At 43.0% G+C, this 16,631-nt stretch overlaps 1 protein-coding gene across 5 annotated transcripts in view; it reads left to right on the forward strand.

The window, feature by feature from the left end:
- LOC125884955 (nck-associated protein 5-like) overlaps window positions 1-16,631 on the forward strand; it is a 241,421-nt gene that overhangs the window by 120,043 nt on the left and 104,747 nt on the right. For 4 of the 5 annotated variants that reach the window (XM_049570270.1, XM_049570274.1, XM_049570271.1 and 1 more), the window contains one exon: window positions 9,507-9,570. In XM_049570270.1, the coding sequence (XP_049426227.1) occupies window positions 9,507-9,570 (64 nt within the window). Of the gene's footprint in view, window positions 1-5,502; window positions 5,801-9,506; window positions 9,571-16,631 lie in introns of those variants that run through there. The other variant, XM_049570273.1, reaches the window with a different exon arrangement.

Below are 16,631 nucleotides of genomic sequence, written 5' to 3' on the forward strand. Positions count from 1 at the left end.
ACATTGTCACGAGGCATTCTGGTGCAAAACAGCTTTTTATGTGTCATAGGAGTGTTTTAGTCTTTGCATCACAGATGTGTGAGCCCCACCGCTCAGATGCTTGAAGCAGTGTTTACAATTAGAGCTGATTTGATGCCATCTTTGTTTTCTGTGTTTGACTGCAGAAAGGCTCATTAAGTCTTAAAGAAGCAATAATTTGATGGTGTTTAGGGTTGGATACCTTTCACATTTGAACTGATACCTCAAATTCTGTAACGATACCCAACGGTACCTCTTTACAGATCTTTATTTTCTTTGTAGGTTAATAACAAAAACAAACAAGATTTTGAACAAGCTGCAACAGCCACAACTTTCACCTGGGAGGCCGGTGTTTGCTTTCTGTGTGATTGTAAAGCCAAACCCTGTTATTTGTTTCCTAAACCCAAGCACGTGTGTTGGCAAAATGTAACCATGTGCGTTTGTTGTTGAAGGAAAAAAAAAAAAGTCAGTTAGCGGTGTTGTACCGATGTAGTGTGTTCATTTTGAAAGACACTGTATGTAAACTGTACATTTCCTGTGAAAACGTACGTGTATTTTGAAAACAGAATGCATTTAACAGGGTGAAGTTGACACGGTGTCCCAGAACATCAACAGACAAATATGTGGAGTACACAGTCTTGAACAGCAACGATAGTTTTTGCTTGTTGGACAGCTGACTGAGCTCAGTGGCTGGCTTCCCAGCTTCAGGGCACTTCACAGGACCTCCACCTCTTTTCTGAAGCTGGCGGCTTTACCGAGCTCCATTGTTTCTGGCGCCAACTGCCCCTAAGATGAGAAGCCAGCAACGGAGTTCCATACAAGGCTTTCCAGGTGAACACTGTGTTTTCATCCAGGTGCACCCTTAGGCACTGGCGTTGATTGATTTAATATGAATTGGTACTCAGTAGTCCTGACTTAACACAGTCTGTAAACTCAACCCTTTAAAAACCTGGACCGACATTACTTTTCTCATACTGCGTTTAGATGCCTTTGACAATTCACCCATTCACACGCACATTACACACTGGTGGCTGAGGCAATAATACACGGTGCCACCTGCTATTCGGTGAACATTCACATGCACTCATACGCTGATGGGACATCCACTGGGAGCAATTTGGGGCTCAGTATCTTGTCCAAGGATACCTTGACATGGGGGCTGGAGGAGCTGGGGAGTGAGCCGCCAGTCTTTTGACTGGCCTACCTATGAGCTTTTTAGCCACCCAAAATTAGGAATTCCAATATGTTATTTCCATGTCTTAAGAAAGTTCAACCTCCTTCAGACCTCCTCTCCCTCAAAGCCAAAAACCAGAGAAGTAAGTCTCAAACTTGTGATGTCATTAAGTATGAAGTCTGGAGCTGCTCATGTTGTTCATGTTTAATTATATTTTTGGCCTGTCTGAGACCAAATGAATAACATGTATGAATTTAGGGCTGAATCCATGTGGGAATGGCCGCAGAACTTTTGGGGAATTGGAGTCAAATGCTCAGCTTTGATCTAAAAATATAAACTCGGACATTTTTAGAGCCTCAAGCTGACAATGCAATTTCTCATCCCATCTCGACTTCACCCTCCTGGCTGTTGTAATTCTGTTTTCCTGTCAGGCTGGGTTGGATGTTATAACTTATCAAACGCCTCGGTAAGCTCATTGTCCTGCACCGGGGACTGGAGTGAAATTTTGGATCGGTGCTGAAGGTTACATAACACAGCCGTAGGAGGATTAAGGATGGGAATGACCGGTCCGGAGTCAGAGCCAAAATGTAGTCCCTCTGAACAGGATGCCCTACAGTATGTGGGCCACGGGGATTGCGTGCACATCAGGGCTCTTAACCCAGCAGGAGTGCAGACGCTAATACATAAATGCATGGCAGCTCTGCTCTCATCCAAACATTTATGCATCCCTTTCGACCACTCTGTGTACGTTTGTGGTTTGGAACGATTGAAATGTTTAGCTCCCTGTAAGCCTCCATGACAATACTGGAAAGATATTTATGCATCTTTTATACATCCTGATGCATGCTTTTATGTCAGTATGAGTAACTGCTGCGGGGAAAAGGCTGAAGCATTATGGGGTGTTTTACATCTTTCTATACAGAGAAGAGATTAACCACACTTGATATTAAGATGGTGTACAGTACTGGAGGGAAATAGGAAACCAACAGACAGCGCTTTTCCCCTCTTTCATTATGTGCTTAACAGCAAACAATGTACAATGGATTAAACCACCTGTATGCTGATAACAGTGATGAAAACAGCTAAACGTCTGCCTCCCACAATGCAGTTCAAAGCACACGGGTCCAACGTGTCAGCTCAGGTTGGCAAATACTCTCGTTGCGATTGATCCTCCCTCAGCCCCGACAGATCGTGTCTTTGCATGCCGCCATGAAACAAACAGTCGGCGCGTTGTCTCAACGTGAGCATGAGAGGGGTTTGCACAGCATCTGAGTGGGGAGAATGTGCGGAGGAAACAGGGTTGATTTGCCGCGAATGCAACAAGGCTGGTGTCATGATCACTCTGTGCTGTGCTGTCTGCCTTATCTCAAAGGAAGGGATGTAGAGCTTTTGATGCTGCTGGATTTGCATTTGAAAAGAAGGGAAATTATTTTTGAGGCGCGTGTGGGTGGACAGCAGATGGTGTCAACTAAAAATATGAGAAGAAAACTTGTATTTGTGTGCAAGCAGGGGTAAAAACTTACTGTGTGTTCATGGATAACTGCTGAACATCTGCCAAACCTTAGCTTGAATCCCCAAAGTGTCAATATTTAAAGAAGTAAGGAAATCACCCTTGTCTACGGTCCAATTAGTAATTTGATATATTTATTTACCATTTAAATGGCCAGAATAAATGTTATACCACCAATACCACCAAAGTCTCGCTAAAAATCACCAGCTCTTGGTGGCACATCGCTGCTGGAAGTGCCACTGATGTCTCACATAAAAACACCCCTTTGGTCCTTACAACCACTGCCAGAAATGCTGCCGATATCTTGCTAAGAAATACCTGTTTTTAGTGGCACAATTACTGCTGAAAATACAGTTGATGTCTAGCTAAAAATCACCAGCTTTTGGTGTATAATCGCTGCTGGAAATGCCACTGATGTCTTGCATAAAAACATCCCTTGGGCTCTCAAAGACTTTGCAAGAAATGCTGCAATTGACTTGCTAAAAAACACCATTTTTTGGTGGCACAGTCACCGCTGGAAATGTTGCCAATGTTTCATCATCCTTATGACCAAGGTCTTTGTGCTTCTTACCACATTAACTTCTGATGCATAGAAACAGTAACACCAGAGAAAATGTGTGTGTGGAAGGGGGGGTGTTGCATTCGAGGTAGTCAGCTGATTTGGCCTGCTCCACTGACGCTCTGCAGGGGTAAGGCCTCTGGTGCTATCAGGTGATTCCAGGTCACTGAGAACTGTTGGAGGTCCACGTCGACACTGCTCATGATTGGCTGCTGGAACTTACTCAGCCAAGCTTTTACATTGGAGGCTCATAGAGGAAGAAAAACAGCAGAAGAGAAGGAGGAGGAGGAGGAGGAGGAGGAGGAGGAGGAATGTATACACGGTCAACTGTCAGCTTGTGCTTTCATCACATGCTCGGATGTACAGCATAAAGGCATGGACTGTGGCCTGAAATAATTCCCATTTGGTCACAGTCAAGTGTAAAATATACACAGTGTGCAGAGTACAAATAGATACACTGCTAGAGCTTCCAGTTTTCCTTCACAGTGAGGGATTATTACAGACATCACGGGTGTGCTTACCTCTGATTTTACCTCGAAAATATAGTTTATATAATATGGAAAAACTGTTGGATAAGATTTCTAACTGCTCATGTTTCTTGGGGGGGGGTGTAGGGTAGTCTGTTCGACCATCCTGATGACGTGAGCTCCACATTCTGTTTAGCGCTCTGTATCAGTCTGGACTTGTTGCTGCCACAAACTGTTTCAGTGCATGTGAGTTCTCACCTTAACAGACAAACCCCTTTGGCCAATTAGTGTAGCAAAACACTGGGGAACATCTTCATCACAAAATGAAGCCAGTTGATAAATCACGCTTTTGCCAAATCCCGGTGTTCTTGAATTGCTGTGACTGACTCTATTTCTGCAATTACTTCACTTATTGTTGTGTTTACTCCACTAACGTTAGAGTTGGCACTTCTTACTTCAGGAGCCGTCATTAATACACTTCTGGGGCCAGGATTCTTCATCATCAACTACAACGCAGTCCCTAATTGGCTGCTTATGTTGTCAACTACAGTGCAGATCCCTGATTGGCCCTGATTGGAATTAAATTTCTGGATACAAAGCTTTGTGACACAGAGTCAAGTCTGATACAGAGAGTGAAACAAGATGTTGATCTCACATCATCAGGATGGTCTTACCAGGCTAGGAGTGGGGGGATCCAAGTCTGGATCAGGGGCATTATACCTCCCCTGTTCTGTCCCATAACTTGAACTATGTTAATTAGCTTACCTTTTTTCAACTGCAGATTATGTCCCCAAAGAAAAACTTTGTCAACATCTGTCTTTATTGCAGTAAAATGTATCTAGTAGACTGAAAAAGCAACTGATTTAATTTTTGCAGTGGGCTACCAAAAGCTTAATTTATCAGTTATTTGTATTTGCAGTATAAATAATCAATACCTGGCGTTCATGTATTGATACAGTATTGCCACAGAAAGTATCACGTTCCTACCATGGGTCTTTTCATGTTCAACACCGGCCTTCTGCGTACAAGAGATGGCTTGAGATCTTGACACAAGAGCCTTTGAGTTGGACTCTGACTATTTGGATTGGCCAGTTGATACAGCTGTTAAAAGTTTACGAGTGATTGGTGAAACATCTCGATGCAAATCACAAACTCAGAGCAGAAATGTCCAACATCCAACACAGAATCTAACGGATCACAGATGACTTTTATGTGTGCTCGACTGCAGTTCAAATATCACATAATTCCACGTCAGCACCGTTGGGATGCAAATGTCACCGGTGAGCATTCTGCATGATGTTACTGTTTTGACTACCGCTTGTGCCAGTTCCTATAATTATGTTTAACACAGAATGTCAAATTGCTCTATATTTGGCGATGATTTTTCTCCAGGCACAGTTGGCTCATGCTCCGCTGCTCCTGGAACATGCCTGTGCATAAGTGGCTTGAAACTTAACCCCTTACAGGGCTGACGCTCAGCCATAACACAGACTGGAGGAATGCCAGGGCCAGGCCTGTTTAACAAAACAATAACTGCAGTGAGAAGTTCCAGAGACCTTTTTTTCCCTCAACATAGTGTAATGGTTTGGAACACAGAGTATGTTGTAATAGGAAGAGACACATTGTGTAACTAGAACATGAGTGTGTTAGTCAGTCTCAGGTGTGCAGCATGCCATCACACACTCTCACATAACTTTATGAGTGGTCACACACGTAAACAACACCTTCACTTTATGGAAGCATGTTCCCACACCCAAATTTATGAATGCACAAACTTTCCAAACACCAATACACACACTAATACACACCCAAACCACACACCCCTTGCCTCGCAGCCTTGCTTGCCTTCCTCCTGGATTTGTCACCAGTTCTTTCACAATCAGTGTGCCAGGCAGGCTCGGCTTTGCCTAATTCAGCCTGGTCCCATTAGAGCGGCAGTAGGAATGACTTCCACCAGCACTTAGCTTATAGCTCAGTGCACACACTCTTGTTTCAGTCCAGACAGGCGATTCATCCATCAACTATACATCCCCAGCTGCCTCTTAATCACACAGGGTTTTTTCTCCCGACAGGTAAGCCACTCAGAAACAATGATGTCTTGTCAAAGGCGACGAGACGATGTTAGTCATGAGTTATTTTGGGGGTTTTGGGGGAGGTTGGCGAGAAGTTTGTGTGTCTGCTTGGCTGAAGAAATGTGAAAAATGTGCAGGTGACTGTGATTATGCTGCTGTATACACTCCTTTATTAGGTCCTGTGGTCCCATATTAGGTGGCTTTGAGAGTGTATGATGTATTCTTGTGAGCACAGAGTCTATAACAATACTTTGACAAAAACTTTCCTCTTCTACACAGTAGATATCCGAATGTTATTCTGGATGCTTTAACCCTTGTTTTTAGTCTCTTTTTTTTCCACTGTGTTTTATGGTTGATTTTTGTACTCGTAATATTTGTAGCTTATATTCTTATTTTTTGGAAACAGTACAGCCCAGTCTTATTGAAATGGACAGAAAGTCTTAACAACCCATTACTAACATACAGTGAGCAGCGAATTCTGGCAGATGGAGTACAAATAGTGACCAGATATACAACCGACAACATTATTTAGGGAGCTTAGCAAGACTAGAGCCAGAATGAGCGGTTTTTCAAACAAGCGACATATCACTTTGCCAATTTTCCGATGCACAGAGCAAGTTAGGAAATCTTTGTTGGAGATTACTGAAGCAATCTGATATTGGCTTGCTGGCTTGTAAAAATCCCGTACAGTTGCGAAGATGCTTCACGTGGTAGTGGGCATGGAATTTGTTAAAATTGCTTGCTGGCAACATGAAAACAATGTCAATGCAAATATTTTACAAACACTTGCCGTTTCATTGTGAAATGATTACGTCTGGTTTGGTTAGGAGACCAAAAAATACTTGGTTATGTTTAGGAAAAGAATAGAATGCCAAAACAAAGTCAAAGAGGATCTTTTGTTGTGGTGGCCATGTATAACGAATGACGTGGGTGGATGGGTCAAACAAATTTGGACTTTAACTATGACACTGCTGTTTCTGTTTGTGAAACCAAAAGTCAGCGTAGTTACGTGATTTAATAGACTTTACACAAGTACGCAAAGTTCTTAACATATATCAGGATACAATAGAAAACATTGTTCAATTGTCTGGGACAAGAATTCTATCTCTGTTGAGAGTTGCGTTATATTGATCAGGCACTCCCGAAAAAATGGCAGCAGATAAAGCAAAGTTTCTGAGCTGAAGTGAGTATTTAAATAATCCTGGAAACAGCTGGGGGGCGGCACGGTGGTGTGGTGGTTAGCACTCTCGCCTCACAGCAAGAGGGTTGCCGATTCGATCCTGGGCGTGGGAGCCCTTCTGTGTGGAGTTTGCATGTTCTCCCCGTGTCAGCGTGGGTTCTCTCCAGGCACTCCAGCTTCCTCCCACAGTCCAAAAACATGCAGATTGGGGACTAGGTTAATTGGCAACTCTAAATTTTCCGTAGGTGTGAATGTGAGCGAGAATGGTTGTTTGTCTCTATGTGTCAGCCCTGCGATAGTCTGGCGACCTGTCCAGGGTGAACCCTGCCTCTCGCCCGATGTAGCTGGGATAGGCTCCAGCCCCCCCACGACCCTCAAGAGGATGAAGCGGTTAGAAGATGAATGAAGATGGAAACAGCTGGGTGGCGTTAGAGGTTGTGGGAGAAAGAAAGCTTAAACATGACAAGCAAATTATTTGATGACAGCTAATAAAGCAATATGTATTGGGGCAAGTAAAAACTGGCTTATGGCAAGAAGATTTCTGACTCACTTGTCTGATGTATGTAACTATGCCAAGTAAATATAAGTCACGTACTGTACATGTTACTTTAATTACAACAACAATATTTTCCTAAACTTCATCAAGAACTTTTTTGTTCTCAAGTGTTTCCTTTTCCTAAACTTAACCCATCTCTAACTTTTTAACAATGAAATTGTGACCGTTCGTAATAGACTTTGCATTGGCATTGTTTTTGTGTTGCCAGCATGTAATTTTAACACATTTCATGCATTGTTAAAGGGATACTTTGCCAATTTTTAACCAGCTTTGTGCCCAAACAGTGTGGTTAGTACATAGAAATGGACTGAGGAAAACTTTATTCCATCTCAACAGCACCAAAATCTCCCTGCTCACTTCCTAGCATAAAAAAAACATCCGTCATCTGGCAGATTTTCTCTGGCTCACAGGCTGTTGCTTGAAGTATAGGTTGTACTTTTGCATTTTTGTATTCCTGCCACCATGGAAACAAAGAGTATAGAAGCAGATGATGAAAGAGTGAGACAGCTTTCTGTCTTCTTCTCAAACTCACACTAAACTCCAATCAAAACTAAGCAGTGCTGGTCAAGTACAAACCGTTACTCCATTGCCTATTTGTCATTTTATATGTTTTCAGAAACATATTTTAGCTCACCATTTAACTGTATTGTAATTTGTGATTGTTTGTTACCAGCTGGTTGCTATATTGTTTTCAGACAAGCAACTTGTATTACATTACCCACCAGCGGGAGCATTTATTGGTTTAGTGTGGTGCAGGGCATTCTGGAGTTGTAGGCTTTCTACCTCCAGAGCCAAAGCACATGCCTGTTCTATGTTTTCTCTGCTCATGTAGCACTAATTTCAAAAGTATTTACTGCATAGACAGCCTAGATCTATGAAAAGACCATCTTTCCAGGCAGTAAAATGCTTCTTTCAGAGGTTGTGTCCATTCCACGTGTATCTTTGAGACTGTGTACGTCAGCAACACCTGATTCCAAGACAAAGTTCGTTTGGGAGAGCAAACTGTGTCTCATCCTATCTTAAATATTTGCCAATTCATGCATTCATTATCTTAATTAGTGACTTGATTAGCATACCTAATGCCATGTATGTTAGGGTGATAATTGGTGGACATCAGGCAGCTCATGTGCCTCTTGTGTCAACACACTGTGTTGACATTTAGAGCACCGCATTTCCATCTTTATGAATGCAGCATTTGACATTACAATTAATGATTCTTGGCCTGAACCAGCAGATTGTGAAGCTTCAAACACATGTTATACTGCCAGAGGAGGTGTTTTCTTCCCCGACACATTCGTTGTACTTCCAGACACTTGAAAACACTCGCAGAATGACGAGCTTTCAACAAACTGTCAGATGCAGGCGGGGTTGTCCCAGAGCAGTGTTTCAGTTGTTGTGATACCTCGGGAGAGGCCATAAAACAGGCTTCTTTATTATCCCAGCTAGTGTGCCAAGATTTATCCCATTAAAGTCTGGAATGCCCTCACGTGGGAAACGGATTGGACGCGCACAGTCAATTTCTTTGTTTAGCCTGGTTCACGTGTGTGTGTTTGTGTGTATGTAAAGGAGAGTGAGTGTGTTATGAGTGTGTGTCTGTGTGTAAGGTCTGGCGGGAGGATGCCCTGCTTTTTGTTTCCTCTGAGCTATTTTCGTCTGGACAGAACTGCAAGCTTTCTGTTTTGTGTGGTTAGTGGACGACCCTGTCTCCTTGCTGTGTGTGTGTGTGTGTGTGTGTGTGTGTGTGTGTGTGTGTGTGTGCGCGTGCTGATTTGCTGGCAGGCCTGTGAGGCAAAAACAGACAAAGATGAGTCTTTTTCTCAACAATAAAAACATTGATTTGGTGCAAAAATAGAAAATCCAAAAATACTGTTGTCAGTTTCGGGGCTCTTACTTGACCGCCCATGTCACCCACTAAACAGCAATCCCATGTTGACTCACTCTTATTTTCTCTCTTCCTTCCTCCCCTTTAGGGAAAAGCTGGCCGTGGCTCGCCTGCAGAGGGAGGTCGCACGGAGCAAGAGCGAAGGAACAATGGTAAAGTACAGTCCAACAGCCCGTCCCCTATAATCTACACAAAGCCAAAAGAGCCACCGTGTGCTCACTTCACAGACATGCACACACCCACACACACAAGCTGTGCCAAGCCGTCCCATCAGCCAAAGTCAATTTTTATTGTCTCAACACTTCATCAGTTGATCTTGAAGAAGATAATTCTGGGGAAATGTGTGCATCAGCAGGTATTTTTCAGCAACTACGCACAATAATAAACAATACCAACCGTATGGGCGACAGTCTCAAATGATTCAATTAACACTTGAAATTAGGAAATACTCGATCAAAAAGCATGTAAAACAAGAATCCAAGCATTTGTCTGTATTTGTCAGTTTTTAAAAATCAGTGTTACAAGAAATATTTGGACCTTAAAAAATCCCATGTCTTATTTTTATCCCTACATTTTTGAGTGCCACTTTGCCCCTCATAACAGAGTAACAAGGGGTAGTGGTTGAACTTAACTGCTGGACTTAAGTTAAATTTCAGGCATCATATGCCATCAAACGAGGCAAAGACTTGATGTTGCCAAATTTTATCAACCTGCAAAGGTATCCTGTTACAGAAAGATTAGCAAGATATTCCTGAGCTACATGTCTTGCTTTCTGTCCACCATCTTGCTTTTTTGTTGCAATTACAACACCTGGCCAGTGGGTGGCAGTGTATGCCCTGATGCAGTAGGGTCCACTGTAGTGTCTTATATGCAACTACAGCATCAAAACTCAAGCACATACAAAAAATGGCTTTTAAATAGCTTTCCACTGTGGTGACCACCATGCGTGAAATTGCTTATTGCAATTTTGTTATAAAGAAAAGAAACACAGGCTAATACATTACATCACAACACAATAAGCTAGTTAGCCACCAAGACATCAGCATACCAGCAATTTCCTTTATTATGCTTATTATAAAGGACAATAATGCATTGAAGCAACATTAAACTGAGATAGTACAACTTTTAAATCTGTTTTTTAATTAATTTATTTATTTTTTTTTTTTTAAATTTGTGGGTTTCTTTTGTTGCTCACTCAGCCATCTTGTAGATGGTTTCTCATAACACTCAGTTTGAAGTGTGACTCCGAAAAACCTCCGTTTAGAGGGACGTGTAGCCCTTACACTTTGCCCTACCCCTACCCAAAGGTTCAATCCCAATACACCCCTTGCTTCTATGGCTTAGCCTTTAGCTCTCCATTTTGAGCATTTACATCTAGGGGAAGGGTATCCCAATTCTTTTTGAGATAGAGGTGAGGTGTAAGGGCTACAACAGAGGATTTTCAGAGGCATACATCAAACCATGTGCTCAACCAAGAGGGCAAACGCTCTGTCTCCTCCCACACAGTCAACGGCAGCACATTAAAGCTTCATTCCTCCCTTTCTTGCCTTTTACAGTTAATACCAGAGACATATACTACACAAATGTGTTCTAGTCTCTTAAAAATAGCTATACCAGTTTAAAGGGATAGTGCACCCAGAAATGAAAATTCAGCCATTATCTACTCACCCATATGCCAGTGGAGGCCCTGGTGAAGTTTTTGAGTGCTCACATCACTTGCGGAGATTGGCGGGGGGAGTGGCTAGCACACCTAATGGCAGATGGCACCCCAGACTAACGTCCAAGAACACAAAACTGAATCCACAAAGTATCTCCAACATGCTCATCCGTAGTGATCCAAGTGTGCTGCAGCCCCGACATAAAAAGTTGTTTCGAAAAACATCACGTGTGCGCACTTGCGCGAGACCAGCAAAAGCATGAGCTTTGCTCACCCGTGTTTACATCACGCGATACATGCACCGCAGGGGGAAACAACAGTAACCACAGTAGCTAAAAGATAATTTGCACTACGGTCTTTTAGCAAAGGACAGCCCAACATGTCTGAAGGCTTTGAAACTGAGGAGGAACAGCATTTCTTTGTTGAGCCGTATTTGTTTGAGCCCGAGTACACGGACACGCAGAGCACAGAGAATCAGTCAGAGCCACAGGCTACAGTGAGGCTAAAAACAGAGTTCAAATGACGTTTTTTGAAACAACTTTTTATGTCGGTGCTGCAACACACTTGGATCACTATGGATGAGCAGTATGGAGATATTTTGTGGTTTCAATTTTGTGTTCTTGGACGTTAGTCTGGGGCGCCGTCTGCCATTAGGTGTGCTAGCTGCTCCCCCCGCCGATCTCTTCACCAGGGCCTCCCTCGACATATGGGTGAGTAGATGGCTGAATTTTCATTTTTGGGTGCACTATCCCTTTAAATGTGAGCTATGTTCAGAGTATTTTCACAGCTTTACCATCCCATTCAGACAGCCCATTCATTATTTTAAGTTTTTTTTTTTCCCCCCCATTTGCCCTCAAGCATCAACAAGTATGAGCAACAAACACTCAACTGTTTTCTTCTTTGTTACTAAAGATTTAAAAAATTACAATGACAATCATATTATCTTAGTTTAATGTTGCTTCAGGGCGTCGGTGGCTTAGTGGTAGAGCAGGCGAATCCAGTCTGTGGCCCTTTGCTGCATGTCATCCCCTCCCTCTCTCTCCCCCCTTCACACCTACCTGTCCTGTCCATTAAAGGCAAAATAGCCCAAAAAATATCTTTAAAAAAAAAAAAGTTTAATGTTGCTTCAATGTGTCATTTTCGTGCCTGAAGCCCAAGCAAGAAAAATCATTACTCCAGAGGACAACATATTTGTAAGGTCCAGCAAAACTTGTAGTGTCTGTTTACATAAAGGCCAGCATTGATAGCTACTGATGACCTATCAGGGTCTTGGTTGATTTCAACCTTAACCCCTTGTAACTCTGTCCTAAGGGGCAAGGTGGCACTCAAAAACAAGGGGTGGGACTAAATATACGACCTGATTGGGCCTTGATGTGCTGTGTTCACAGTAGGTTGGACATATTCCATCCACTCTGCAGGAACAACAGGTACTCAGATGCGTGGTCAGGTTGTGTAACATTATACAGCTACAGCTGGGGCTTAACCTGTCACTGAATCGTGCTAAGCTTTACGGGAAATTGCTGATTTTGTGTTTTCACTTCTTTTCCAAGAGGCCTTGTGTTAGCTGGGGAGAGAATTCAGGAGGTGGAGATCTACAGATATATGTGTAAACATGAGTGCATATCTGCATTTCTCTTTGTCTCTGAGCGAGTGCATACTGTACAGTATGTGTTTCTGAGGGAGGTCAGAAAGTTGAACCACGTGACGCGGCGGAGCTCAGCTGATTGCAGCCTCCGAGCAGAGGCTCTAACCACAGGCCCAGCTGTTCCACTGCACCCCAGTGACGCCTCTGATTCTCTTTATGGCAGCGGGCCTAAAGCAACAGCACACAAGGGCTGATGCACTACAAGATTTTCATACTATTTTGTGTGTGTCTCTATTGATCCCTGAAGGAAAAATGCTTTTTTTTCTCGTCTCGCCTTTTCCCCACAGTCGAGCAGGTCAGATCATGGGGTCAGATACAGATCAGCACCCGCTGGAGTTAAGCAAGGGTTTGTGTATTGCTAGAGACCACTTCGAGACAGAAGACTTTTACTGTCATGGTGGCTTGAATTTATTTTAGACACAGTGCCAGATGATTGTGTAAAGTGAGAGGGGAATCTACCATGTGAGTGGTTCTTCTTTCAGTCCAGTCGTCAGAAGAAAATGTTGGCATTGTATTGTGTGTTTCTGCAAACTACAAATATGTTATATTTGCACATTTCATATATATATCAATGTTTCAAAGTATGAATGAGTAAATTTGAGCTGACTCTGTCATCAGGAGGTGGAGGGGCCTGTGGATGGAGTGTAACCTCAGCGAGATACCTGCGAAGCATCAGACCCCTATTTAAGACTGACAAACTACTAAACTGGTTGTGATTTAATGAGTCATCCCTGTGTGGGTGTTTTGCAGTGCACTGTTGCTGCTTTTTCCAGCAGCTTTTTAGGTACTTACACAGGTGTTGTGTAGCAACCAATCGCTGTTTTTCCAACTGCTTATGAGGCACCAGACTGCAGCACTTTGTAGTAATCCATCGCTGTACTTCCAGCATTTGTTTAGGCACCAAACATGGGTGTTTTGTAGCGATCCATAATCGTTTTTCCAGCTGCTTTTGAGGCACCAAACATGGGTGTTTTGAGGCAACTCATCATTAGTGTTGTGACGTTCACGAACGAACTGATTCTATTGAACGGCTCGTTAAGATGAACGATGGGAACCGAGTCGCAGCTGGGAACCATTCTTTTTTTTTTTTTTTTTAATATCACTGTGTGCTCCTCCTTTGCTCCTCCCCTGAGCAAAATTCATTGTAGCCTGCTTTGTTTTTAATGTTTATTTGTAAGTGTTAAGGTCATGGTGTTGCATGAATAACAAGTCATGGTAGCTTTACACACATACAAACAATTTGTATAAAGGGTCAATCCAAAATAGTGATGTTACTGTCAAAGCAGAGTGATATGGTGCAACCTTGTGGAATATTTACAATGAATCCAGATCAGACCTTAAAATCTAGTCCACACATGTCAAATGAGGTTATAATCAATATTTCAGAATAATTCAAACTCAGATATTGGTGGGATATCTAATTTTGTATTATTTTGTTCCAAATCTCACCCCATCATACCTCCCAGTGATTATTTCCAAGATAAAATGAGTTACCACCAGGCTGGCTTCTTAAAACTTAATAAATATAAAAATCAGTCAAATGAGCCAGTTTTTTGAATGGCTCTTTGAAAGGAACGGCTCGCCAAGATCCGGCTCCCCTCAAAGAGCCATAAATCCCATCTCTACTCGTCATTGTATTTCCAGCCACTTTTGAGGCACTAAATGTGAGTGTTTTGTAGCAACTGGTCGCAATTTTGCATTTATTTTCGTGTTGCATCAGTTCGTAAATGTAAGAAGTGAGAAGGAGAAAAGTGCAGACAACAAACTCCTTTTCACCCACTTTCACCAGCTCTCTGCCTCCCTGACCTCTCTGTGACTCCTTCACCACTGTCATAGTTATGCTTGTGTATGTGAAACAGGAAGGTTTAGTATTGATTTCCTTGGTAGGCAGACATACTGTCAATGAGTGGAATGCGTGCGTCCACCATGTGACCATCAGAGTCATGTGTGTGTGTGTGTGTGTGTGTGTGTGTGTGTGTGTGTGTGTGTGATTGTAGGAATAAACAGAAACTGTTGAACTGATCAGTTAAGGTCACTTTCATACCTTTTAAGTTCACTTGATCCAGACCCAACAAACAAAAATAGTTGTTGTCTATTTCATGTTGACAGTGACTTATAATAAATGAAGAGGTGTAAATGTAAAGTTAAATGGGCTGACAGAGAAGACATCCTTTAGACAATTTTGGTGCATCCTGCATCATCAGCGCCACATGGCCCCACACAGAGAAATAAAATCAGTTTATCCTGGTGACTGACAGCAAGTTTATGGCTTTATTTGTCTTTTCTGCTGTTCGCAAAAGAGGCCACAAAGACAAGCGCTGCCTGCAGCTAGACCTCGTCTCATAAATGATGGCGGACAGCTAGAAAGGGAATAGTAACTGTCAAACAGAAATTTTGACAAATTAAAAGAAGCAGTACTGAAGCCCAAAACATGTGGCCTATTTTTCAACCTCTTTTCACCATCAACTTGCATTTGTGTTTCCATGGTTGCCACTTCCTTGACATTTCCTACAATTAGCTGATTGGTGGAAGGTGATTTAATAGTAGCTTAGTTTCCCCTTTTCTTCTCTTTGGTACCTACAGTACTGAGTGGCAAATTAAAGGAAAAGGAAAATTGTTGAACACTTTTTGGCACACGCAAGTTAGCTTTTGTCCGCATGTACATTTTTAGTCTGGATCCTATGGATTGTTTTATAAATAAGACCCCTGATCTCAACCTAATGTGACACCTTTGAAAGATTTTGGACCAATATGTTTGACAGGGGCATCTACCACCATCACTGAAACACCAAATAAGGGAATATCCTCTGGAAGAAAGGTGTTCATCCCTCCAGTCAAGTTCAGAGACTTGTGGAATCAATGCCAAGGAGCATTGTAGCTGTTGTGGCAGCATGTGGTGGCCCAACACCACTCTATGACACTTGATGTTTTCCTTTAATTTGTCCCCAGTTTGTATGTGGGTATGTGTGTGTCAGTACCACCTACTGTAACACTAACCTTGCATCGCCTGACCTCAACATAGCCCAAGAAAAATATTTAATTCGCCACGCTTTAAGGCTCCACTACAGGCCCGGCTCTCCAACTCACGCGAGTGGATGACATGCTAATTATTACTTTAGAGGGGTGTGTGAATTGCTGTCTGCGCATGCACGGGGCTAAGGGAGAAAGAGAGGGATGAGTTATCTGTGCCAGACAGGAGGAGGGTGAGGTGGTGTTGGGGGGAGTATGGAGGAAGAAAGGGAGGAGGGGGGATATCACTAAGCTCCATTTGAAATTGGGATTATCCCTGTCAGAGTCCCCTTGCACTCTCTCTCTCTCTCTCTCTCTGGCATTCCTGGGAGGCTTCGGAGCTCAGGCACGGTTCTTCAATAGAAATGAAAAAGAGACTGCTGCATCAAGGAGATAATTGTCAAAGTGCTGGCGGTGTGCAGTGGGAACTGCTCACCAGCCACAGCCTGTGCCCCACAGACCCCCAAACCCTGACGCCCACTCGTATGCCCACTCCCCCCCAACCCCCATCTTCGCCTGCCAAGGGACTAACCCAGAGAGACAGATTAAAACAGCCACAGACTTTTGAAGTGGCTCTCCCCCTCCTCTGTATCTGATGCCTCTCTTTAACAGCCACTGTTCCCTGCCTTGGTCTTTTCCTCTCTACATCCATTAGTGTCTTCTGTGTAACGCGATCAGAGACACAGAAAGCGGCAGTGCCACCCATTGCAGCCTTGCTGAGTAGCTCTGCAGGGACGTGTAACACCGCACCATTACTACTACTTTGTGTTGCAAAAGAATGCAGGAGGCATCTTTATGATTGTGCAAGGCGCTTGCACACACTGCTACAATTGTAAGCCTCAGGTCTCACTCGCACATTTATACAGCGGTGAGTGTAAATGAAACAGCATTAACAACAGTTT

This window comes from Epinephelus fuscoguttatus, linkage group LG24, assembly GCF_011397635.1.
Source record: "Epinephelus fuscoguttatus linkage group LG24, E.fuscoguttatus.final_Chr_v1".
Classification (NCBI taxonomy): Eukaryota; Metazoa; Chordata; class Actinopteri; order Perciformes; family Serranidae; genus Epinephelus; species Epinephelus fuscoguttatus.